General features: G+C 40.5%; 1 protein-coding gene and 1 pseudogene across 6 annotated transcripts in view; one reads left to right on the forward strand and one right to left on the reverse strand.

The window, feature by feature from the left end:
- Positions 1-1,005: 1,005 nt before the first annotated feature.
- The window catches only part of Gabpb1 (GA binding protein transcription factor subunit beta 1), a 63,159-nt gene continuing 37,234 nt past the window's right edge, over positions 1,006-26,930 (reverse strand). For 3 of the 6 annotated variants that reach the window (XM_052722768.1, XM_052722766.1, XM_052722769.1), the window contains exons 4-9: positions 25,584-25,778; positions 23,924-24,035; positions 23,498-23,611; positions 18,081-18,266; positions 11,860-11,975; positions 1,006-2,481 (exon numbers count right to left, since the gene is read on the reverse strand). In XM_052722768.1, the coding sequence (XP_052578728.1) occupies positions 2,329-2,481; positions 11,860-11,975; positions 18,081-18,266; positions 23,498-23,611; positions 23,924-24,035; positions 25,584-25,778 (876 nt within the window). In that variant the 3' untranslated portion in view covers positions 1,006-2,328. The remainder of the gene's footprint in view (positions 2,482-11,859; positions 11,976-18,080; positions 18,267-23,497; positions 23,612-23,923; positions 24,036-25,583; positions 25,779-26,930) is intronic. The other 3 variants (XM_052722767.1, XM_052722771.1, XM_052722770.1) reach the window with 3 other exon arrangements.
- LOC128102821 (uncharacterized) lies at positions 4,054-4,153 on the forward strand (annotated as a pseudogene).

Consider the following 26,930-nt stretch of genomic DNA (forward strand, 5'->3'; position numbering starts at 1 on the left):
AATCTAGTGTTAGATCATTTAACATTTATGTAAAGATGGTGGAGGGATACACCTGTCATCTCAGCTACCTAGAGGAGGATCAATTGAATTCAAAAGTTCAAGACTAGCAGGGTCGACACAATGAGAGATCTCTCTCCACGTTTGAGTGTGCTGTGAAATAATCCTTTTGTACCCAGTAAAGATTTGTCACCTGAATTGGTTTTAATAAAACGCTGATTGGCTGGTAGTCAGGCAGGAAGTATAAGTGGGGTGATCAAACTGAGGATGCTGGAAAGGGCAGAGACAGAGGAGACACCAGTTAGGTGTATAGAAAATGAGGTAACAAGCCATGAGCCACATGGCAAAGCATAGAGAAGAAATATGGGTTAATTCAAATGTAAGAGTTAGCTAGTAACAAGTCTGAGCTACCAGCCAAGCATGTATAATTTATATTACGTCTCTGAGCCAGTTATTTGGGAAGCAGCTGCCAGTTAATTGGGAGTAGGCAGTCAGGACAAGAAAACCATGCCTATACATGTGTAATGTCATGTGTTTATGTCCCCAGAACTAAGTAGGCTGAGGTGGGAAGGTCACCAGAATTCATGAGTTGGACTAGACTGGAAGTGAGGCAACATTTCAAAATGAATAAATATAATGTCAAATTTAGTGAAACACTAGAAGGCATTCTCTTCCTTACAGTCTTTTTATATTTGTCATAGAGACTTCCTGTGCTCTCCAGAAAAGCAGCAAAATCAGGCTAAGGTTCCAGAACCTTTTATTAATTAACTCCTTTAAGGATGACCTGGGTGAGAGAACCTTCACATTCCGGAAGGAGTCACTCTGGGAGTTTTTAAGGCATGAAGAATCTAATTGTTTTCATATTGCAGAACGTAGCTCAGATTATGTGTGTGATGGGATTTGAACCAGAGTCTAAAAGTGCCAAGGACCTGCTCTACCACTGAGCTATCTCGCCCACATTTTAATGTGAGAAGAATATACAATCAAAACACAAGTCTGCACTGAGCATATGTGGAAAGTTATTTAATTGTAAAATAGAAAAAGAGGCCAGAGTACAGTCTTGAAGGTAATTGGTTCTTTATACAGATAATCTAGAGTAGTTTTGGGGTTAAACATTTTCATAAAGCAATAAAACAAAAAACCAAAGAGCTTGAAGTTACATTTTACAAAACAGAATGGAAGTCTGTCAAATGTCCACACACTGTAGAATGGACAACATTGTGATGAGACCGAGCTGCAACATAGACCTGGAGCTTCCCAGGGAATAGCGAAAGTTACATTAGACATAACTATAGCATCACTGAGTACAAAAAGTTCCTGTTCTACATACAAAAGCAATTTTCCATAAGAATAATTTCTTGGGCGGGGGGTGGGGAGTGGGGAGAGGAGTAGTTAAGTCCATGAAATATTTCAGAAACCCAAATGCACTGAGTTTGCCAAAAACATTATCTTAAAATCCAGCGCCTCAAAGTGCTCATGTGGAAATCATGATGGAAGGCACAGAATACAGTCTCACGTCCCCACAATGGAATTTTTGAAAAAGCATAGATTTTGCAGATTCAAGTTCTCTCGCCAGCTGCTCCTTCCAAGAACATTGTCATGGTTGCCAGTAAAACCAGTTGCTAACTTACTTACTTTCAGTGACCAACAGAACAACAGTAGTGCCTTTTTTATTTCTTGGTAACTTTCATCGTCTTTGTGGGAAACATATCTAAGCAAGTGATGCATTTTAAAATCATAAAACATGCAGAATATGTACAAACAAAATTTTAAAAATATTTGCTTCATATACATGTAAATCTACTTGCATGTAGCTGAAATTGAACAAATATAAAATTTCTGCTTCCTAAAAAATGTTTTCAGAGAACCTGAGACAACTTAAAAGCTGTACAAAAGTTCCTGGGAGAAATCTCTTCAAAGAGTAATTTCCAGCATCAGTCCACCATAATTATTACACATTTGGTCTAATCAACAACCACCACCCTTAAAACTTCTGTTTCTGAGAATTGAAGTCTGTACCCAAATCAAGAAGAATTGCCTGTAACAGTGCCTTACTGTGGTTTTTGGATCTCCTCAACAATCTTTATCAACTCATTTGTAACTGTAAAAAAAGAAACAACCAAAAACTATTTACAGAATTCAGTTTTAAATACATCTCACAAGTTCTAAAGTTTTATATTACAAGAATTCAGAGCTCATGGCTTAAGTCCCATTATCAATGCGTAGTATTTTCTATTATCCGGTATTCCCATAGCTGTGTCCTTACTGTGTACAGTTCAAGACTGCATTCTTTCTGGACAAAAGGTAAAATCAAAGACGTGTTCATGGCGGCTAGACAGCTTCCTTGTTGGTCTGGAGGCGCGTCATGGCCTCCAGCTTCTGCCTGTAGGCCTCCGCCTCCTGCTCCTTCTTGAGCAGCTGCTGTCGGTACTTCTGCGCCTCCCGGTTCGCCTCGTCTAGCTGTTTCTGAAGTGCTTCTCTCTCCTAATTTAGAAAAGAAAGTCGGGTTTTCAAGTTTTGCACAAATATATTAACATAATCATGTGTCCTTCCAAAACAAAAGACAGACAGACAGACAAGACAAACAGACAGACAAAAAACTATGCAGTGGCCACGGCAGCTACCGACTGGTACCTTCAAGATGTTTTTACCTTTTCAACCAATTCACAAGTAAACGCCCAGTTTTGTTCTCTGTATTGTAAGATGGTGATAATTCTCTAATTTCAAGAAGACTATTTCTAACTTATAATTGAGAATAGAATAAACATAAAACATGCATCCATACTTCTCTGTGTACTGAAGAAATAGAAGACTTAAAAGGAAACTATACAAACACATCCCTTATCTCTACTCAGATAACCATCACACAGCTGAGCACCTACAACATGGCTGAGCAAAGGCAATTCCACGATTCGCTTCTCATGTGTCAGGCTATGAAGAAGAAAAGTGGTGCTCAGAAATGATGTAGCTTTCCCAAGAACACCATGAGAACTGGGTTTATGGGACTCAAATGTCAGTAATTCCAAAACAACCCACGCTCCCCTTCACTACCAAGGAAAATACCTGAACTCTATCACAATGGGTGCTGGTCTAGACTTGCAAAGTCATACAGTGGGCAATCCATAAAAGGCTACTCTAACAACCTTCCACTGTTAAACAGGTATAAAAATTTTAAATCCTCAGTTACTGAGAGCCAGTATATACAAACTCAGTTCACTGAAAAGAGTCTATTTTCCTCTCTTCATCACACCTCTACTATCAAGGAAAAGAGACCAACACTTTAAAGAACCCTTTTGTATACCTGTAGTAAGCACATGGAGAAACCTACTCCACAAAGGCCCAGGCTCAGGGACGTTTCCTGTCTTAGGAATGAAGTAACTTCATCACAAAGACCTATGATCTGCTAGTGAGGTAGGGGCCAGAGCATAACTATGAATTACAGAAAAGGCCAGGTTCACACTGAGCAGCACACATGCCCAGAGGGAGCAGAAGGTGAGGGAGGTCCTTGAGGACCGTCTGAGGGTCTCTCCCTCTATATCCTGTGCTTCCTGACACAGGCTCATTTTAAGCACCCAAAGACTACCTCTGCTTTACTGTTCAGTTGTTCCTACCAGGAAGAACATGCAGCTCTCCCTCCCTTCTCCACACCCCCCCACCCTCACCCTATAAGCCCACCCACTGTCCTATCCTGAGAATGAAGTTAGATTTATTATTTTTCTGATTCCTATGGGTCCACCAGATATGAGAGTGCCTGAGAAGCCCAACAAAGGAATATCCTTTATTTCCAGTTTCAGCAATACCCAGGACCAACCCTAATACCTTCCATCGCTGCTTCCTTCTCTTACACCCTTCCCTAATGCTAGAAAAGACGGCAGCCAGAAAGATGGAAGTTGGTAGCACCTGGGAATCAAGCCTCAGGTAAGCAAGGAACACTAGAACTGGCTGTGACCTATGCAGGACTCTGAGCTTGCCAATGATCTGAGTAGAGGTGAAGGGTAGGGGCTTGGTGGTGTTTCCCCAGGAGCAAAACCTACTTCTGGGAGGAGCGGCCTTAGCTCGCTTTGACAGCACATACACTAAAATTGGAACAATACAGAGATCAGGATGGCCCTTGCCCAAGGACAACACACAAACTCAAGAAGCATTCCATAATTTCCCTACAGCTCCAGGGGGATCTGATGCCTCTGACCTCACCAGGAACCAGCCCTATAGATACACACATACACGTAGCTAAAAAAAATAATAAAAACAAATCTTTTTAAGTTTACATGTGTTAAGAAATAAGATCTTTTGGTAGTCAGTGGTTTGAATATACATGCATAGGAAATATTAGAACAAACTGACTTTAAGGGATCATCTAGTATTAGCTATTTATTAACAGCTGGCATTTGCAAGGGGTTTACTATTACTGCAGAAGACGAAAGCAAATAGAGTGAGCCAAACAATGTAAAAGTGAAATGGCTTAATCCTATCTTCCTATTTCAAACGCACACGTACACGCACACGCACACGCACAGAGTTGGGGATCAAACACAGGACCTCATACATTCTAGGCAAGTATTCGACCACTGAGCAGTAAATGAAATACATTTTAATACAAATAAAGTAATAGCTTCCTTTCACCTACTAGGCCAAATAAAACTCATTTCAGCTTCATTTTTTTTTTTGTCTAAATCTGTAGATTGTAAAGACAAAGACCCTTAGTACTTGTTGAATATATGATTAATGCATAGACTTTTAGTGTTGTGTCTTTGACTTCTCCGAAATACAGGAATATGGAACGAGAACTTGTTTGCCATCTCAAGTTTTCAAAGTAAATAAAAGTCTGAGAAATGGAAAATGTTATTTATTTTACCAGAGACCTTTATTTCTGATGTCACAGTTACTAAACATACTTCATGAAATATAGTTTCTTCACATAGCAGTGTTTCACACATTAATAATGGAACAGGCTGACAGCTGACATTTTTATTTAAATATGTCAATCCTATGGATTAACCACACTGATTTTGATATTTTTAATATTGTGAGTTTGTGTGTGTTCACGTGCTACTGCACATATATGGTCAGAGGACAACTTTCTGGGGTCAGTTTTTTTTCCTTCTATCCTTACAAGGACTTGGGATCAAACCCAAAATTATGCCAGGCTTGCATAGTGAGTACCTCTACCTGCTGAGCCATCCTGTTGGCCCGTTTTGATATATTATTGTTACTGTATGTAAATGGTACAGGTGTTCTGCCTTCATGCGTGCCTGTGCACCGTAAGTATGCAGTGCCTAAGGAGGCCAGAAGAGGGCATCACATCTCCTGGAACTGGAGTTACAGACTATTGTGAGTGGCCATGTAGGTGCTGGGAATTGAACTTGGGTCCTCTGAAAAAGGAGCCTGTGCTCTTAACTGCTGAGCCATCTCTTCAGCCTCCAATTTTGATATTTTCATGTAGCACTAACTTAGTTAATATGTGATACTAAGGTACTGTTCTAGGGCTGGGTTGTAGCTGCTCACCATGCAGGAAGCTCGGATTCAACTCCCAGCACTGGAGGAAAAGTAAGAAGTCTACCATCACAGACCTCTAAGAAAACTAAACCCTAATAATAATGAAGATTGACGGCAACAAGATACACCATAACCCTTAAGTATTATATCAGGGAACAGTACCATAGGGCAACAGGTGATTTCAGCTCTCTTTATTTTCAAAGATGATTCTCTTTATCTTCTCCCTCAACACACACTTTAGGGAACTCCTGCTAATATCACTTACTGAGCATTTACTCTGTGTTCACCATTGTATTCATCCTGCATTTGTCTCATTTCATCTTTTTCTCTTCTTTGAGACAGTCTCACTATGTAGCTCTGGCTGGCCTGGAATTTACGATGTAGACCAGGCTAACCTCAAACTCACAAGAGGAAATTAAAGGCATGCACCACCACACCAGGCTTTTCTTTCACTTTATCTTTAAAGCAATCAATTGCTGATGCTATTCATTTTCTGTCTTGTTGATGGAGAGGCTATGCCTTGAAATGGCATACAAGAGGGCCAAGGTCACACACTCAAAATATCAGAAAACTCAAACGTACAGTTAAGTCCAGACCCATATCCCTAAAAATTAGGTCTATTTTTTTTTTTTTTTTTTTTGGTTTTTCAAGACAGGGTTTCTCTGTGTAGCTTTGCGCCTTTCCTGGGACTCGCTTGGTAGCCCAGGCTGGCCTCGAACTCACAGAGATCCACCTGGCTCTGCCTCCCGAGTGCTGGGATTAAAGGCGTGCGCCACCACCGCCCGGCTATTTTTAAATTTTAATGTATTGTTATTACTATTTATTACTGTGTGTACAATGTGTGTATGGGGATGTGTGCCATGTGTGGAAGTCAGAGGACTACTTTGTAGAGTTGATTCTCTCCTGTCACCTTTGTATGGGTTTCAAGGACCCACTTGCTAAGCCACCTTGCCAGCCCCCCCACACACACAGACACCCCATACACTTTGTAATGTTTTATTTTTAATTCTGTGGTACTTCTGTGTCTGTGTAGGGATATGTGCATGTGAGTGCAAGTGCCTACAGAGGCCAGAAGCTGGAGTTCCCCTGGAGCTGCTTGACACCAGCGAGCGCCGCCGTGAACGGAATTTGGTCCCTGCAATAGCAGTGCGTGTTCTTAAGCCCTGAGCCACCTCTCCTCGGCCCTAGCTGTAGTTGCTTTTCTTAAACACAAGGGAGAGTAAATGCAGCCCCCACTACCACAAACTACGCCAAGTTCCCCACATTTGGAGAAATCACAAGAGTCAGCACATCCACACCGTTATGGATGAGTCTTGCCTTGGGAAAACCAGCTTCATGATTATGGGATCTCCCTTGGCGGGTATTAAAGATTTATTTTTGTGGATGTGTGTGTCTGTGTGGGTATATGCACTTGAGTACAGACAGGTGCCTGTGAAGACTAGAAGAGAGTGTCAATCCCTGGGACAGCTGTGAGCTGTGTGCAGGTGCTAGACAGTGACCTCAGGTCCTCCGGAAGGGCAGCCAGTGCTCTCAACTGCTACACTGTCCCTTTAGCCTAAAGTCCCCATTTTTTTAAGGAGAAAAGCCAGGCCAGGTATCTATCTGAGCTATTTGTTTGCACCTAAAAATCAGCTGTCCAAATGTGACAAATGATCTGACTTTTATCAACGCAGTTCTTGACACACTGCCACACCTACTCTTTTGAAGCCACTGTGTGGCTGCTGTCTCCAACACAAACACCTGGACAGTTGCAGGAGTCACGTGGCTCATAAAGCCATACCTCTCCCTGGCCTTCTCCATAAAAGGCCCTCTTGTTCCCCGGCTCTGGAGAAAGACCTGAGATAGAGGACATGTGACTAAAAGAGCTTTAAATCCTGGCAGAAGGAAGACAACCCAAGCATGGCTGGAAACTCAGCTGTGATTTCAGCACCCTGGAGGCTGAGGTGGGGAGGATTGTTCTAAATTCAAGGCTACCCTGGGCTACAAGGCTACTCCCAGACCAGCCAGGCCTACACAGCAGAACCCTACTCAAAACAAAATGAAACCAAGAAAACAAATAAAATAAGTGAAATAAATAAAAATGATTTTGAAAAAAAAAATGGTATCAAGTAAGATACCACTTAAAATTTACAGATCAATTTTTACAAGAGCACTAACATGAAGGACCCTTAATTCACACCTGGCTGAAAGACACACACATTTCATTTACAAAATAAACAATCCAGCCTGGCGGTGGTGGCGCACGCCTTTAATCCCAGCACTTGGGAGGCAGAAGCAGGCACACCTGTTTGAGGCCAGACTGGTCTGGTCTACCTAGTGAGATCTGGCCAGTCAGAGCAACATAGTAAGGTCCTGCTTCAAAAATAAATAAATAAATAAACAAACAAACAAATAGCTAAGAGAAAGAGGAAAAGGAGGAAAAAAGAGAAGGAGGAGAAAGAAAAGGAGGAAAAACAAGGCAGAGGAGTGGACGGGTAGCTCAGTGTTGATCTAGCACTTGCTTAGCAGGCATCAGGCTTGATCCTGAGCACCCACCATCCCCCACAACACAAAAAAAATCTACTCAAAAACATGAGTCTCAAAACAAACAAGAAAAGTGACTAATAAACAGTCATCTCTAGAGGGCTGCAGAGATGGCTCAGCAGTTAAGAGCACTGACTGCTCTTCTAGAGGATCCAGGTTCAATTCCTAGCACCCACAAGGAAGCTAACTGCCTGTAACTCCAAGATCGGACACCCTCACACATACATGCAGGCAAAAGCACCAATGCAAATAAAATAAAAACAAAAAGTCACCTCTAACTGGAATTCGTACAACTACCTAAGAAGCAGAGAGACCTGGCTCCTAACATGCGTGGTACATTGTCTCCCTCCAACGTACACAGATTTATTTCCACTGGACAGCTCAATGTTGCCTATTTTGGGGAATATCTGTAAAAGACACACTTCCCTTCAAAGCATCTTCAACGGAGAGCCAAGAAGCAGAAGCAAAGTTGTATGCACTAACACAGCATGGCTGGCGTCTTTATTTGTATCTGCCCCTCCAACATTAAAGCCATTTCATGTTCCTCACTGTCATGATGTACATGGAGAATCAACTTTTAACAGTTTAATGAATGAAACGATTACTGGGGAAATTTTCCCACTGCTGGAAAATTGTTATAGACAGTCACTCTGTCAGCTGTGAGTACAATACAGAGAAAGCCCCGTCAAATTGTTCATGAGTTAAACTTTTATATTTCTTTATAGTTTTTTTTTTTAATCTAAGCACTATTAATATGCTTAAGTGACATAAATTCTTAATACTGTCCTAGGTATCACAGGACACCAACCTAACCTCTACCCACAGTTGCAACAACCAAAAATGTTTCTAAACATTGCCAAATATCCCTTAGGGTCAAAATCTCCCCACTTGAGAATCAAGTTTTACAAAAACTTTTGGAGTTAAAGTTTGGCCAAGATGTTATCTAAGCAAACTGCATAAAAGCTTGCTCCTAAGATAATTCTATTGTCGTCAAAGAATATACATGTAAAAGAGTGACTTCATGTGTTACAGGAAAACAGTTACTCGGCCTGACATGAACACTGGATGTTGCATCCCTATCCTGTGACTCCAGGTGCCTCCATCTCTTCTTATTCTATGTATGGAAGTCTCTGTAAAACCCTAAAAGGTCACATCGCCTTGGCTTAAGCATTTCCAGTGATGGAAAGAAAGATTTCCATTACCAGAAAGTTCTATTGAAAACAAAAGAAAACAAATATAAAACTCACTGTTCTTTATACCAAATTAAACACAACCTCCCTAAAGCTTCTTTCTTGGTTCCACTTAACTAGTTCACCTTAATTCTTACTCCCTTGTTTACCTGGAATTACTTCTCATCTCTGGAAAACTAGAAAAGGGATCAGGCTGGACTTGGAGGAAAACAGACCCACAAGTCATTAATAAATAAAGGGATAGGCTAAAATCACTATTGTTTAAAAAATAAACTATTGGTCAGGTAGTGGTGGCACACACCTTTAATCCCAGCACTTGGGAGGCAGAGGCAAGTGGAGTTCTATGAGTCTGAGGCCAGCCTGGTCTACAAAGCAAGTTCCAGGACAGCCAGGTCTATGCAGAGAGACCCGGTCTCAAAAAACCAAATAAATAAATTGTTAAATAAACTTATGTTTAATGAAATTCAAAAAAATTTAAAATATAATGGAAACAAAGCAATAATTTTTTCTCACTTTCCATGCTCCAAAATTCCATCTAACTCTCTGCGTCTCTCTGCCTCTCCCTCTCTCTCTCTCTCTCTCTCTCTCTCTCTGCATCTCTGGTTCTCTCTCTCTCTCTCTCTCCTAATAATGCTCTAAAAGGTTAAAAAAAAAACCATCTAACAATCAGAAAAGGACAATAAAGAGAACCTGAGGGGTGAGGAGACGCTCAACCAGTAATGCGCACGCTGTGCAACCATGAGAACCTGAGTTTGGATCTCCAGGACCCATGTAAAAAGCTGGGCATGGTTCACACTTGCAATCACAAGTGCTGAGGAGGCAGAGACAGGAGGACCCAGGAGGCTTGCTGCTCCCCTCAACCCACACCAGTCTAGCTGAACCGGTGAGCTCTAGGCTCAGTGAGCGACAAGGTGGGGGCTGGGGAGACGGCTCAAGTGCTGCTGCTGCACAAGACTTGGATTCTGTTCCCAGTACTCACATGGTGGCTTACAACCATATTTAGCTCCAGTTTTAGGGTATCCAATGACCCTGGTCTCTGAAGACACTAGGAACACACATGGCACACATATATATATACACACAAGCAAAATACTCATGCACATAAAATAATATTAATTAGTGTTTTAAAAGAAAAAATAAGCCGGGCGGTGGTGGCGCACGCCTTTAATCCCAGCACTCGGGAGGCAGAGCCAGGCGGATCTCTGTGAGTTCGAGGCCAGCCTGGACTACCAAGTGAGTTCCAGGAAAGGCGCAAAGCTACACAGAGAAACCCTGTCTCGAAAAAAAAAAAAAAAAAAAAGAAAAAAGAAAAACAAGGTAGAGAGAGATTGAGACACCCAACATCAACCTCTGGCCTCCACACGCATGTGCCAACACATACACACGAAAGGTATTAAGTGAGGACAGCAATAAGACACTGCTTAGTGAAGGGAGCTTTTAGTTTGTGAATCAGAACTGTCCTAGAGGTGTCAATTTAGAGAAATAAAACATCACACTCAATAGTTAAAACTTAAGATTTTACTAGACATCCTGGTCAAACCATCAGGCACAGACTTTTTGTGTGGATTTTAAGACGGGATTTATTCATAACTAGACTCTGTTTAGTTCAATGCTTATCATTATGCCCATAAGGTACCTGTCTGCTGTTTAAATACATACAAGAATATACTTGGTCTTTAATAAGAATTGTGCTGCCGTTCATTTATCAAACAAAACAAACCCCTTTTCTATAATACCCAGAGCCTCTGACAAGAACAACTAAACAGTCATCAACTTTGCACACATCAGATGCCTTACTGAAGGTAAAGAGGGTGCTGACCTTACCCATTCTCATGAAAACCCTAAAATGAAGTAATGCTTATCTAAATTCCAATTCAGGAGAAAAGAACACCTAGACTCAGAGCTGAGTGGTCAAGAGCTTGAGCAGTTTCCAGGTCAAAGCTGTTTCTACTGCATTTGCTCTTCAAAGATATTTAAAGAATCATGTTTTGTATGAGACACTATACATTCTGTAGATGGAATTTTATTTATAGTTATGTAAGAAAAACTAAGAGATTGTGATTTGTTACACCAACAAATGAGTCGAGGAGAGGAAAAAGGTTAGATGTTATCAATAGTATAAATTAATTCAATTTCCTCAAAGGACATACTAGAAAAATAAGCAGTTATCTTTTGCACTTACAAACGATCTGTTTAACAAACATGAACTTTCTGGAAGAGGATTTCCAGGCCAATAAGGGAGAAGCACTTTTGAAAGAAAAGAATTCTCAGTATAAAGGAGTATCTTCCTTCAGTGACTTGTGAGAATGGCATGTTTAACACACACACACACACACACACACACACAAAAAAAAGCATAGAGTCTAAGAACCAAAGACAGTGCAAATGTTACCAGCATAACAAACTTTGTTACAAACAAATTCTTTGCTCATTCATTCATTCATTCAATATTTATTTATTGAGGGCTTGCCATATGTATGAGACCAAAAAGTTAAAACAAAATGATGACACTATTCACTTTCATTCTTTATCAAAACATGGCCAGTAATAAATATAAATGACAAATAATAATAATGATAGTAATAATAATAAAAAGAAACAGAATTTATTTTGGATGACTGCAGCAAAGCACACCGGGTAAAAGGCTCCTTACTTCAATTTCTGCAGATTCCACCCGGTTCTCAATTATTTCCATACACTGTCTCTTAGCTGGTGGCTCCTCACTGATTACAGTTTCTTCAGCAATGTCTGTTGCTGGTACTGTCAATACTAAAATGAAAAAGATATACACGTTACGTCACCCCCAGACAACTAAAAGACGAAGTTTCTGTACTGTTGGTGCCACTTGCCTGCAGCAAGCAGCCTTAGCCATTTCCAAACACTGCTCTCGTATGAAGATGTCCCTATTGGTCACTTCATGCTCTCACTGAAGCCCACTTATTGAAGTGGCTATTGATAGTGATCTTACATAAATTTACTCATCCATACAACTGAAAGGTCAAAATAGTATTAAAGATGCACATTTTAAGAGGTCTCAGGCACCTGCTAACATAATTACTTTTACTAGTTTCTTGTGTATTATTCATGTAAAAACAACAAATATGCATGGGAAGCACACATAAAGGGCATACATTCAAACACACATACATCACTCTGCATCTGCTTCACCAACTCCATTGAGAGTATCTTTTCTCAGCACAGAGTTCTCTAACGCCTACCAGTACTCTACCTGAATGCACACAATTGTGAACACTGCTCATAACTACTTCCCTATTGGATTAGTGGGCATTATTTATATTTTTGATGTTTTCATATAAACATGAGCATACAGAGAGTACATAACCTGGCTAACATATTTGATAGCCAGGAGGAAAAAAAATTAATTAGTTTTTAGGTCATGAGGAAAATTACCATTGCTTTGTAAGACTACCAAAACTTTTTGTCAAAGTAGGGCATGATGGGGCACCCAGGAGACAGAGGCTGATGGATCTCTGTGAGTTCAAAGCCAGCCTGGTCTACATAGTGAGACCCTGCCTCAAAAATAAATAAGCATTATTTATTTACTTACTTACTTATTTATTTATTTTCAAACCATGGCTAGCATTATGTTTCCACAGGTAAGGGCACTTGACACCAAGCCTGATGACCTGAATTCAATGGCTGGGATCCACATGGTAGAAGAAAAGAACGAACTCCCTCAAGCTGCGCTGACTTCCACACATGAGCTATGATGCACACATTCTCCTCCCAACAAGTAAAGGTAAATGCTTTTTAAAATTGTCAAAACATTAAAAATTGTCAGCAAGAAAGGTAATAAATTTAAAAGTAGTGAAACTAATATTAATTTAGTAGAAGGTACAGTAATTTATAACATTAGAAATGGAGCTGGAGAGATGCTCAACAGTTAAGAGCACTGGCTGCTCTTCCAGGGGACCAGGGTTCAGCTCCCAACACCCACATGGCAGCTCACAACTGTCTGTAATCACAGTTCCAAGGGATCCAACACCTTCTTCTGGCCTCCATGGGCACTGCACATAAATACATGTAGGGACATACTCACTTAAGTATTTAAAACATTAGATATGTCAAGAAAGTGTTATTCATTTTATTCATATTACATTATGTTTATAACAACTCAAGAATAGAGAAATTCTATTTCACTGGACATAATACAGTACATGCTTCACATTTTAAATTATAGAGGCTTTAAAAGTTTACTGTTTTTCTTTTTCAGAGCTTTCCTCCTTTTCTACTCTATCAACATAAACTTTAGAATCCATTTGACTAGTTACAGAAAAATGATCTTTGTCATGAACTAAACTGTGTCCCCTGCTCTCCAATTTCTATGTAAAAATCCTAACCTTCAGTAACTTAGACTAGGATTACACTTGGAAGTGGGGCCTGAAATGTACTCAAGGTAAAATGGAGTCACTCGAGTTGCTCTATTTCTGTGACTGAAGTCTCCTGTGTGAAAGCACCTCTTTGGATGAAGGCATCCAAAGAAAGGAAACCAGCTGACACTGTTGGGCCTCAACTTCAGAACCATGAGGAACTAATGTCTAGTATTTAAGTTACTCAATTTCTGACAGACACCATTTGTCTTCTTTGTTCATTCTCCACGTAAACTTACAAAGAAAAATGGTTAGTGTCAGCCAGGGGTGGTGCCACGTCCCTTTGGTCCCAGCACCTGGGAGGCAGAGGCAGGTGGATCTCCATGAGGCCAGTCTGGGCTACAGAGTGAGTTCCAGGACAGCCAGAGCTACACAGAGTGACCCTGTCTCCCCCAAAATAATTAATTAATTATTAGTGCGTGTCAAGGCCAGAAGACGACTTTGTAGAGTGTGGTGACACAGCTAAGGCGCTGGCCAGTGAGCTTCAGGGACACATTTGCCCGTCTGTTTCCCCATCCTTATCTCAACACTGGGGTCACAGATGTGCCACCAGGGTCAGCCCCCCAAGCTCTTTTGAGTTGACAACACAGGGTTTCATTGTGTAGTACCGGCCGGCTCGGAACTTGCTGTGTAGACCAGGCTAGCCTTGAGCTCACAGAGATCTGCCTGCCTCTGCCTGAGTGCTGGGATTATTAAAGGCATGTGCCACCACACCTGGCCCGACAGCATTTTAAATGTGGAACTTTTGTTTTCAGCCTTTTGGTTTCACTAAAAATGTAGCTGTTGCTTCCCTACCTTGTAAATCTCTGTGGTTTCAAAAAAAAAAAACAAACCATAGGAAATGTCACAGTGAAGCTCATAAATGTCGCACCATATTCCCACTATAAGCCCCAAGTCAATATTTAGGGTTTTTGCTTTAAAAAAAAAAAAAAAAAAAAAAGGTTAATCCCAGCACTCGGGAGGCAGAGCCAGGCGGATCTCTGTGAGTTCGAGGCCAGCCTGGGCTACCAAGTGAGTTCCAGGAAAGGCGCAAAGCTACACAGAGAAACCCTGTCTCGAAAAACCAAAAAAAAAAAAGGTTGATTTCAGAAATGAAGCTTCCTGTCAATTTAAACACACACTGAAACACAGTCCTTGGAATCTTAAACTGAGCATACTTTACCAAAGCAACGACTTTTCTACAAGGCTATAGATAAACGGAAGATCTAACCTATCCATAATATTTAACTGATTTTAAGAGAGAAAACGAAATACCATTTTTTATAAATTAAAGCAAAAGAAATCTGGCAACTGCTTTTTCATGATGATGTCTTTGGGGATCTAAAATAGCCATGTTGGCTCAATCTTTCCTATCATGGGGGGAAGCTGCAGCTGGGTGTGGGAGTCCTAGCATAAAACTGAACTCCGATACAAGGATGCAGGAAGATCAGGAATTCAAGGCCAGCCTCAGCTACACACTAAGTTTGAGGGCAGACTCAGCTATATGAGACCCTGCCTCAACAAGAAAAGCGCACACAAACAACCGACAGACCCCTAATCCATCTCCTTTAGTATCTCAGCTAATCTGATCAATGGAGGGAGGCGGCGTCGGTGTACAGCTTCCGCAGACCACTCCAGAGACTCACCAGCGGACTGCTGCGAACATGCCACTGGGTAATGCACAGACACGCATTTTAAAGCGCGCACAGTACTGAGCTGAGATACTGTTGAATTAACTGACCATGTAAAACCTGAAATGGGAACCTTCTCATGACCAATTAACCACGTAATTAACACTCCATAGATACCTGAGTTCAGTTTTGCTTTCAAATTCCAGAATACTCTCTCTACTCACTGACACACTTTGGAACCTACAATTAAAACCTCACTTTATGCAGTCCAGTCTCCACCTTTTCTTATTTATAGATTTTTGTCCAACAGCCACAAAGGCAATTTTGCTTCACTTAAAACAATGTTAGCAGGATTCGCTTTGTGGTTCTTATACAACTGAATAAAAAGCCTACAGAACAGAACTGTTCATACCTTCTCTTTAATCTAGTAGAAAATAATTCCTATCCCCTGATGGGTGATGTTCTGTATGCTGTGAATATGTGTTGCTCTGATTGGTTGATAAATAAAGCTGTTTGGCCAATGGTGAGGCAGAGTAAGGTTAGGTGGGACATTCTAACTAGAGAGAGAGGAAGGAGACAGACAGCAGAGGAGAGGCTGCTGGCCACCACCAGAAGAGGCAAGATGTAAAGTACCAGTAAGCCACAAGCACATGGCAAAGTATAGATTTATAGAAATGGGTTAATTTAAGAGCTGGCTATCGAGAAGCCTGAGCCATTAGGCCACATAGTTTGAAAATAATGTTAAGTCTCTGAGTGATTATTTTAAAAGCGGCTGCGGGACCAGAGAAAACTTACAACTACAATCCCCTACTTGAATTTCTAGCTTCTGGAGGAAGTTTTGCAGGTACTGCTCTGACTCCCCCTCAGTAAACAGGAAGCCTCTGTAGCAGGGGTCCTCTGTAGCAAGGGTCCAGCAGTGTGTGTGGCAAAGCCTGCCTGGGCTCATGGAAGGTGGTGAAGGCTGCCGCAGCTTCCTTGAGTAACTTCAGCATAGTACTGATATCCACTATCCTTCTCCAAAGAGAATCCCAACTTTCTGGATGAGGATGTGAATCATGGTCACATAACCTAGCTCAATGCAGACCGAGTGCTCACCTCCCAGCACACTAGATCAAAGGGTCTCGGAGTGTGGAACAGATGGCATGGTTGCTTACTAGTCACAGTTCTTTCAATGAACACCCACTAACCACTCTCATTTCTCATTTCGACATTCTTTTGATGCCTAGTGGACCTGCTGGCAGAGCATCCATACAGTATTCGGGGGGGGGGGTGGGGGGGGGGGGGGGGGGGGGGGGGGGGGGGGGGGCAGAAAATGTGCTGTCACACTTCTGATTTCAGCCTTCCTCATGACCTTATTATGCTGGATTACAGCATCTAATTCAAACCTTCAAATATTCACCCCATTAGTCCATTACTGCTTGAGAGAACACACTACCAAGGCCCCAGTGAGACTCAAAAGATGCCAACACAGGTATGTCTTCTGGACACATCCCTAGGGTTCACATGCAATGGCAGATTCTCACCCTGTCCTAGGCTTAGAAGAAGGTAGAAGAAATCTCTGGGAAGTTGTCCTAGAGTCATGGAGGCAGGAAGCCCCTTCAGAAGCTGTGTGTGTGTGTGTGTGTGTGTGTGTGTGTGTGTGTGTGTGTGTGTGTGTGTGTGTGTACACACACGTACGCGCGCATGCAAAGGAATAGCATGCGCACACACAGGAACAGGATGCTGTGAGTCTCGTCTGCCCTCCTGTAGCCTACTCTGATGGGGTGCGTTTACTTCTTGTGTATAATGAGACAACTTGCACCACTCTGTTCATGTTCATACTAACTTTTTCATGAAGCATGTACATATTGTTTTGGTGCCCTCAAAGAAATGCCTCTGCTTTGAAGCATTCTTCCTGGGGTTCTGTGCTGATGAGTAGGAGATACTGGGTCATGGCTTCCACAGCTGTACAGTGTGCTGCTATACCAAGACAACAGTGCCCCACAGTCACCCTTGTTATCAGCAGACTGGTGTTCTCCAAGCTTGCAAATGCTAATGCCTCATGTGCTCAGGCTCATTTTTAATATTCTTTCTCTTCCAAACTCAACTAGGAATACAATCAGCATTTTCTTCCTTTTTTTTTTTTTTTTTTTTGAAATTCACTTAAATCAAAGACAAGTTTACTGCTTACCTACTAGTGACCAACCATATCTTGGCTGTTTCTATGTTAGCATCTCAGGCTAAGATGCACATTTGTGCACCCAAACACTCTTTAATACAACAGTGCCATCTATTAGGCTGTTTCTAGAAGTGTGGTTAATCTTAAGAAGCACTGGAAAGAGAATATAGCTCATATGCGCATCCTGAGCACAATTCTCTCCAGTTCTACTCAACATTCTGTGGCTTGGACTTGTGTGTAGTACAGACAAGACTCTGCCATCTTGCCAACAGGAACATCCTCTTGCGTTTGTCTCCACACTTCCAGAGCTCTGCTTCCCAGCTGCCCACACTTCTCAAGGTCTACAGCCACCAGTGATCTGGGCCGCACCCTCAATTTGTACTTTGAGTAGTTTTTTCTTACATGGCATTTTTTAAAAGTGCCCATGACATTTAAATTGCATAAAATGATCTAAAATAGTGTCCAATGCTAATTCTGAATTATTTGTGTATTGTTTGTGGCAATATATTAAGTTTATTTTCCAAACACAATATTTTGAGGTTAATTCCACCTACTAAGTGCTCAAAGTAAGGCAATTTTGACACTAGCCTAAGTAAATAAAATTAGGGAATTATATCCACTGTAAAAAGCTATATGAGTAAAATTCAGTGCATAAATAAAACAGTGTCCTGAATACTGAATACAAACCGACTTCACACAGACATCTAGTACTAACCTTGCTGTCCATCAGGCATGGTCACAATGATGGGCTGACCCATCCCACTGGTTGGAATGGAGTGCAAGTTTCCCAGCTGGATTCCATCTGTAACTATCGTGATGACTTGCTGACCCCCTGAGCTAACTACTTGCTGAATTGCACCATCCACAGATTCTGCGGTAACCACTTCCTCTGTGGCCACTACTAGAGGGGGGAAAAGAAAGTAAAAGTCACTGAATATGAACAGAATTTCATTTGTTCTTTGTCTGTGTTTTTCAGACAAGTTTACATAGTTTTTAAATGTCACTACCAATGGTGATATAGACATCTATGTACGTAGTTGACTACAAGTCTCACAATTTATAATTGAGTTCCAACCACCTTTTTATGGATGCATTTTAATAATCTTCTTCTTCACTCCCCTGTATCTTTACATGGAGTACAATATAAGATCACTGACGGTAATAACAGAGGTTATAGCTACTTAATAAAATGACTCAATTCCAATGAGAACTTTATGATTCTACTCTAGACACATGTATTATATGTATCAAGGGATACATAGAATGAACAGGAGCCCCTGTTGGACCAAGTGAGCAAGGTCACTTGCAAAAAACAGAGCTGGCATTATATGGCAATGTATAATTCAACTTTTGCATAACTAAGCCCCAAAATATGCTCTCAATAATTTATAAGAGGTACACAGAGAGTTCTGACAGTTAAAAACTTTGCCTTTGGCCTTGCCTAGGTTTAAAAAAAAAACTAACTCAAGCTAGTACTGCCAAAAATCCTTTCCCACAGGCATTCCTACATCAATCCCAAAAAAAATTTGTGCGTAAAGACATGCTCATTGGCATTCCTAGCAGCTTTACAGTGGTAACTATAAAGTAAAACTAGAAATAATCAAATATTTGTTGGCAGTAAATAAACTGTGGTCATCATACAATGGAATACAACAAAGTCACTAAAATGACTACATGTAAAACATGAATAAAAACAGTTGTGAGCAATGGAAAACACATGTACTATCTGCCTTTCTCTTAGGAACTGAACAATGACTTTAATAGACTGAACTTCTCTGTAATAACACGTTTAAAAGGGAGTGAAAAGGGAAAGTTTTGACAGAAGAGCGACAATGAACACACAGACAAAGGAAGGACTAAGAAATCGTTCTGGTAACAGCTGACTCAGGCAAGCATCTCTAGTAGGTACCAAATGCACTGATGAAATGTTGTTGATGGACATTGAAATGTTCCCATGGTATCACATCAAAGATTATCAGCATGAAGTGAGAGGTGTCTAGTTTTCCAGACAGACCTGACAAAAGGCCTGGCTGAATTCAGGCCTTTGAGTGTTATTGGGTCCAAGGGTCACAAAACAAACCCAGACCACCCAAAACTGCAAATGAACTTTTGTTTTGAGTGTTCTCATTATTTTGTTTGCCCTAAGCAATAATTATGCTTTGTTACCAAGCACTTATGACAATTTCAGTAAAATAGTCACAAAGCAAAATAGAGAGCACACAATAGCAATATAGTCAACAGAATAGCTATTAAAGTTTTCATTGAACTAACTATTGCTTTTGATTTTTTTTAAATATCCATATGAAAAAGAAAGGCTCACTGGTTGACCACTAACTACTACTGTTTAAAAGCTTCAGTATATATAAGGCACTTCTGAGATCACACACAGCCAGTCCTCCACTCAAGAACTTTCATCTTTGCACTGTTAGCAATGACTGCCATTAAAGTGATAGTTCCTCTCTTTCATCTAAAAAGCTCTTTTAAGTTGTGTGATGGTAAAGTTATGAAAAAATTAAAAGGAAAACAATTACAGAAGACAAAGTACACATCCCAGACCTAGAGAACAACCTAACAGTCAAATGTTGGAACATGTAAGAAAACAAACAACCTTAAAACTTTGGAAGATTATAGATAAAAAGTGTGTACGTGTGTACAAATTGGCTTAATAAAAAGTAACTGTAATCTCATAAATATTCATTGATCTAATATAAAAGTCGGGCTGTAATGAGGCGAGCCAAACAATGCCCATGCCTTTGAGGTTAAATTACCATGCCATAAGCTGAATTAAGGTTGGTAAGAAAACGTTTCTTGAAAACTACCAAGACTGAACACTTTTATGTAGAAATATTTACATGAAACAGAAACTACATTACAGAAAAATGTAGCATTTTGAAGGTGGAATCCTATAATCTAGCCTGAAATTAAGAACAAAGAAAAGTAAAACCACAAAGACTCACATGACTCAGTAACTTATCCCCTAAGACTAAATAAGTTTCATTACCCTATTTTGGAACAGACCAAAAACATAATGTATATAAGTTTCCTGGTACAAACTTCACTTTGAGAAAGAGGATTTTCAATTGTCACCAGACACTTTATATCTTTCAAATACAGCTAGCAATTACAAATTTTTAAATACAAAAAGGAAAATCATAGATTTCTATTTAATCAAGGTATTATATAATTGGGCCACAGAGCAGAATGCAACTAAGCAAAGTAAAGTTGTAGGACTACAGGCAGGGCTACAAATAAAGGCTTTATGGAAAGCTACTGGGGGTGGTATGTGTGGTACATGTGTATGTGTAGGTACACCCGTGGGTCTGCAAACCAAGGAAGAGTCCAGGCAGGTTGTCAGATGTCTTCTTCTACAGCTGTCCACCTTATTGGCTAAAACAGAGTGTCCCATTGAACAGAAGTTCACCATTTTGACTAGGCTGGCTGGCAAGCCAACTCTTAGGATCTATCTATCTCTGTCCTACCAATGCTGGGATCACAGGTGCATGCAGCCATACCTGGCTTTTCATCTGGGTGCTGAGGCTTCAAACTCAGGTCCCCCCATGTTTGCCCAGCAAGCGCTCTTATTCAAGGTGGTAGTCCATGAAAAGCTATTTTTACATTAAACCCTCCACCTCAAAAAACTGAGCATGTGCCAACTGAATCATGAGACTGTATTTCTTTAATTGGTATGCATCTCAGTGACATGAACTTTTGCTGCATTCACACTCTTAATATCTCCCTACCTCCAACTCTCCCAAGTCTTCATGATGAGACAGCACTGAAATGAAGAACCCAAATTTAAACCACCAGTCAAATGAAGTTTTCTAGTTTTTTCCTCCCCTTCCTTTTTGTTTTTTGGTTTGTTTGTTTGTTTGCTTTTTGAGACAGGGTTTCTCTGGGTAGTTTTGGTGCCTGTCCTGGATCTCGCTCTGTAGACCAGGCTGGCCTCGAACTCACAAGAGATCCATCTGGCTAATCCTCCCCGAGTGTTGGGATTACAGGCATGCACCGTCGCCGCCCAGTTCCTCCCCTTCTTGTCATTAGTGATGAAAATAAAACCCAGTGCCTCATGCACAGTGAACACATGTTCTCCCACTAAGCTGCTACCATAGCCCTGAAACCGGTTGTCTCTGATGGCTTCTGCAAATCTAAGCACAAGCTAAAAAAGCAGCATGTCAAAATGGTGATGCTTGTAGGTGCCAATGGCCAGAAGTAATTCACAAAAATCTTAAGACTAGGGCTGGAGAGATGGCTCAGAGGTTAAGACAATGGCTGCTCTTCCAGAGGTCCTGAGTTCAATCCCCAGCAACCACATGTGGCTCACAACCATCTGTAATGAGATCTAGTGCCCTCTTCTGGCGAGCAGGGATACATGCAGACAGAAAACACTATATATAATAAATAAATAAATCTTTAAAAAAAAATCTCAAGACCTAAGAAGTAGGATAACACATATATATGTTTATCACTACTAATTAGCCAAAGAAAGGGGGAAAAGGGTAAGAGTTTTCTCTTTTCCAAGCGAAAAGAAATTCATTTATGTCTACCTTAAAGCTTTTTGGTTATGACTCAATGACACCCTAAGTAAAAACATTTATCAAAGCACCTCACCCACAGAATATGTAGTCAGTGAACTATTATTATTAATTAAAAATTAGAAAAAATGAATTAAAAATTATTCTTTACTTTTTTTTAAAAATATTCTTTACTCTTATAAGCAAATATGATCACTTAAACTACAGTTAAAATAACATTTCTTAAGGTTTTGGGGAGGCGGATAATGTGTATAGTTTTTTGTTTGGTTTTGTTTGGTTTTTTTATAAAGACACTGAATCATCCAGGCTGGCTTTGAACTAGCCATTCTGTCTTAGCTCTTGAGTAACTGAGATTACTGGCAGGTACCATGGTACCTGACTACTTCAAGATTTTCCTAAAATTTCCAACTAAAGAAAAATTATTTATTTACACAATAACTATAGTAAAAGACAATCTGAGACGAGTATAAAAGCAAATCATGTTGGAACTATGTCAATACTGCGTGTCGTCATCGAACACAGCTAACCCAACGTCTCAGCCCACCCTTTAGACAGGGTCTCACTGTGCAGCCCTGCATGACCTGGAACTCAGAGACCCACCTGCCTCTGCCTCCCCAGTGCTCTGACTCAAGTCAGTACCACCTGCAGCACCCAGGACACAGCGAACCCTTTTAACAGGGTTTTTATACACTGCTTCAGTCATTAGGATTTTTCTAATATTCTTATCTAAGACTGCTAAAATCCAATTTATAAGAAGGCAAATTCATATTGATCTACTCTATTTAAACAAATCGCAAAATGGTGTAAAACAAACAAACAAGGGCCAAACTGGGCAAGCACATGTTTTATGTAAACCATACAAGTTTGCTTTTTGTTACTAACATTTACTATTTTCTTATGCATTTATTCTCTTGGTTTATGTCTTCGTTTCTTTGAGACTGTATCTTACTGTGTAGCCCAGGTTGAAACAGAACTTGTGATTCCCCTGCCTCAGCCTGACATGAAGGAATTACAGTACTACAGACCATACCTAGTTTGATATTCTTAAAAAAAAAAAAAAAAAAAAATCTAGATTTTTTTTTTTTTTTTCCAGTTTTCCATGTAAACACAGCATCTGGCAAGATGGGACACTACACTTAGGGAGAGCCAAGCAGTGGATGCTCTCATCCTACTTCACATTAGCTGAAAACTATTTTATCCCACCTTAGTCCTCTAGGTTACCTCTAGGCTAGCCTCTGCAAGCACTTGGACCTGTACCTTTCCTTATTTATTTATTTTTAATAAAGATGGGATCAGGATACTGAGTCACACTGGTGGCTGATACAAAAATAAAAATCAGAAATAGCAATTTTAATTAATAATAAATAAGCAAGTAACAAGAAATGTAGCCAATCAATTCTAAACAAACTATAGAGGTAAACACAAGTTATAAGTAAAGACTCTAGAAGGAAACAAAACATTCTAATAAATATGAAGAGGTTTCTGGGAGGGGAAAAAAGGTTTCTAAACAGGATTCACACAGTACTAACACAGAGGAAAACCCTGACAAACTCAACTATGAAAGAATCACTCAGCGTAAAGAGCTGACTTGTTCTCTAACCTGGAGTTTCTGAAGAATTGGACAACGGGGCAGACGCTTCAGCTAAGGCAGCTAATGTCGCTAATACTGATGTCGAGGAGTTCCCAAACTGGACAGCAGATACTCCTGTTTCATCTAGGAAAGAAGAACACAGAGGTAAAATTTCAGGCTGTCTAACCCAACGCATCCTGTCATCTTCTACTTCTTACTCAAGTCTTACTGACACTGGATAGATAGCATTGTCATGCACTGTGTAAGACTGCCTTTCTTTAGATTCATTTACCTCAGAAAAAAGGAGACCAGGAGAGCGGATGTTATTCTTACCCTCCTTCTCCAACCGTCCTTCCTTACATGGATGCATACCTACTAACGTTCAACATCCTAACAGCTGTCCTACATGCATCTCAATACCTGTTACCTCGGATGAATTTTCTGAAGATACCAGACCTGTTAGGTTCACCACCCCTCCAGGTCCAATGATGAACTGTGGTGTGGCAGTGTGTATTGTCACAGTGTCAGGACTCTCCGGGTTGGTGTTGATTTGGTTCTGCATAGCAATCTAGGAAACAAATTACCACAACATTTTCAGAATGACAGGCAGCAGCACATCTGGAAGGCTCTCAATGCAGAGTATAAACACACATGTGAAGACACAGTCTCTCAGGAGAGCCACACACTACAATGGGAGACTTGTTACTGAAGCACTGAGGGCATAGCCCTAAGAGCAGGTGTGACCGGGTATCCTACAGCCTTCTGCTGAGTGACAGCAAACCTCACTGGAGGGGAAATTAGTATCTGACAGGTGCTTACAGAACACAGGAAAGGTAGTCAATCAAAGAGTCTACTGTTCTGCAGAATTATTTCTACCACATTAGGTAATATATAACATGACATATTCAAGTATGACCTTCCCACTGAATTGTTCTCAATCTCTAAATCTCAACCCTTAAATTGTATTCCTAGACATGAAAAACGAGAAGAGTCAATGTAAAACTCATTATTTCCCAGCGCACAGCACATCTTATAAGTAAATTGTGGAAGTTCAATGAAGTCATGTAATCTTAGAGAGAGTTTTACTGAGAACAGGACAAGCGAGAAGTAATCCTGGTTACCAGAAAAACCAAACATAACTATGTCTACAAATAGTTGTTTTGTAGAGGGTGAAAAAAAGAAAGAAAGAAACCAGAATAATAGACTACATCACAAAACCTTGGCAAAGTTTGGTCACTTTCAGTCAGACATGTCTGCCTTGATATCTACTGGTTTTGCCACTGAAAGCTTCAGCCATATTTGAGGTACTGAGGGAAGAGACAGGTTCAGGAGGAGGGGGCTGCCTGGGGAAATTCCCCAAAACTGCACCATTAGAAAAGGGATGAAAGAGAAAGGGGTCATGTTGACAGGAATCAAAATCAAACTGTCAATCACCTCAGCCCATAAACTAAAGTGAACCTTTTCATTCGCACTCCTGGGCATCGAAGCCCAAACAAATGAAAACCTTGCACAGTGAAACATACCATCCTGCTAGATCCCAATTTACATTTTTAAAAGTTTAGACATATCAGTGTCAGACAAAGTAGACTTAAAATAAGGAGGGGGATCAGGGTGGTTCAGTGGATAAGGGAGCTTGCCACAGAAGCTTGAAGACCTTAGTTCAGTCCCCAGAACCCACGTGAAGATGGAGAAGTGACTCCACAGTATTCTCTAAACCCCACCCCACCCCCCCACACCACATATCACGCACACACAGTAAGTTTTAATTTTTTTAGAAAAACAAAAAAAGATTTAAAAACAAAAAGGCTATATTACTTAACCAAGGGATATTAGCTACTAAATCTTTATAAAGTAGTTGACAATTGTTTTGATAAAACGTGATATCCGAATGTGCAACACAATAATGTAAATGTCTAGAAAGAGAATTCAGAAACTGAAAGCACAGACAGACAGCACCTCATCTAACCTTCTAGAGTAGAAACATAATGAACAGAGAGGAAGTGGAGAGAACAAGGCCGTTCACAAGAACTGGATCCAACATCAGGAGAAGCTACAAGACAACGAGCACCCGTCTGCAAGTACCTTCCATGTTTTCTTAAACTCAAAGCCAAGTTACCTGTAATATCTCTGCTAAATCTTCATTTCCATTGTCTATTGAAATATCAAATGCAGTTTTACAAAATTTACTCTGCGTGTGGACATCAGCACCATATTTGATTAAAAGTTCCACCACCTCTTGATGATTGTGTTCTGTTGCCCAATGCAGAGCTGTCATCTTTAACATATCCTTTGCATTGACGTCAGCACCATGCTAAAAAATATTTCAAAATCAGTAATATTTCAAGATGGGAAGTATCAAGAATCCCTGATATGAAAATATCAGCCATAATGCTTCTACACAAGAAAAAGCACCATTAATTTTGTTTTTTTTTTGGGGGGGGGGGTTAAATATATGTTAATAATCATCAGTTATCCGTGACTTAATCAATTTTCTACCATGCTGGTTTTCCTAACTACTTTCCTTCTAATTTCTTGAAATAAAACAATTATATTTTTAGTTACTCGGTTAGGGGCACAAAGGGCTGGAGTGAGTGGCCTTACAGGTGAAGGGCAGTGCTGAGTTTTTCTTCAGAGCTCTTAAATGGTTTATGGTGGGTGATCCTCTCATCCCTCAAAATTAAATATACCCTTTGCTTTCAAAACAAGCACAAGCTAAGGAATCGGAAGGAAGCTGTCTAAGGCAGTGTCTGATATGCCAGGCAAGTGTGGCTGGCTATTCAGCACATTTCCACTAGTCAGGGTGCAGGAGTGCTTTGTGTACATAAGTACTGGAGTTCAGCAACAAACAGAGGATGAAACATCTCTGCAAGGATTCCTAGTCTGCTCTCATGTTGAAATGATAATGTTTTAAATGCAGCTAATTAAATATTAAAATGAATGGTTTTTTGTTTTTTTTTTCCGAGACAGGGTTTCTCTGTGTGGCTTTGCGCCTTTCCTGGAACTCGCTTTGTAGTCCAGGCTGGCCTCGAACTCACAGAGATCCGCCTGCCTCTGCCTCCCGAGTGCTGGGATTAAAGGCGTGCGCCGCCACCACCACCGCCCGGCCCGTGTGTTTACTTTTTAATGTGGCTTTAAAGAATACCTAGGATTACATGTAATTTCTACTCTAGACTTTGCATTCTTTCCGATGGGTTCATCTACAGGGTAGGATGAAAAGGATCAAGAATACAGGCTGTCACTCTGCCTCAGAATCTTCTGTGGGACCTTTACATTTAGATAACTGAAGATAATTTAATTACTTATTAATCTGCTTGCTTGCTATCCAAGACTAATCTTCCCTACATAGGATTCTGACTGTAGTAAGAAGTTCTTTACCCAAAGGACAGACTTTCAGTGGTTGACAATTAACTGAGAATTCACCTACAGGAAGGTTTTTCCCTCCAAAGAAAACTTCAAGGCAATA

This window comes from Peromyscus californicus, unplaced genomic scaffold (genome assembly GCF_007827085.1).
Source record: "Peromyscus californicus insignis strain IS unplaced genomic scaffold, ASM782708v3 Scaffold_7__1_contigs__length_154581171, whole genome shotgun sequence".
Taxonomy (NCBI): domain Eukaryota; kingdom Metazoa; phylum Chordata; class Mammalia; order Rodentia; family Cricetidae; genus Peromyscus; species Peromyscus californicus.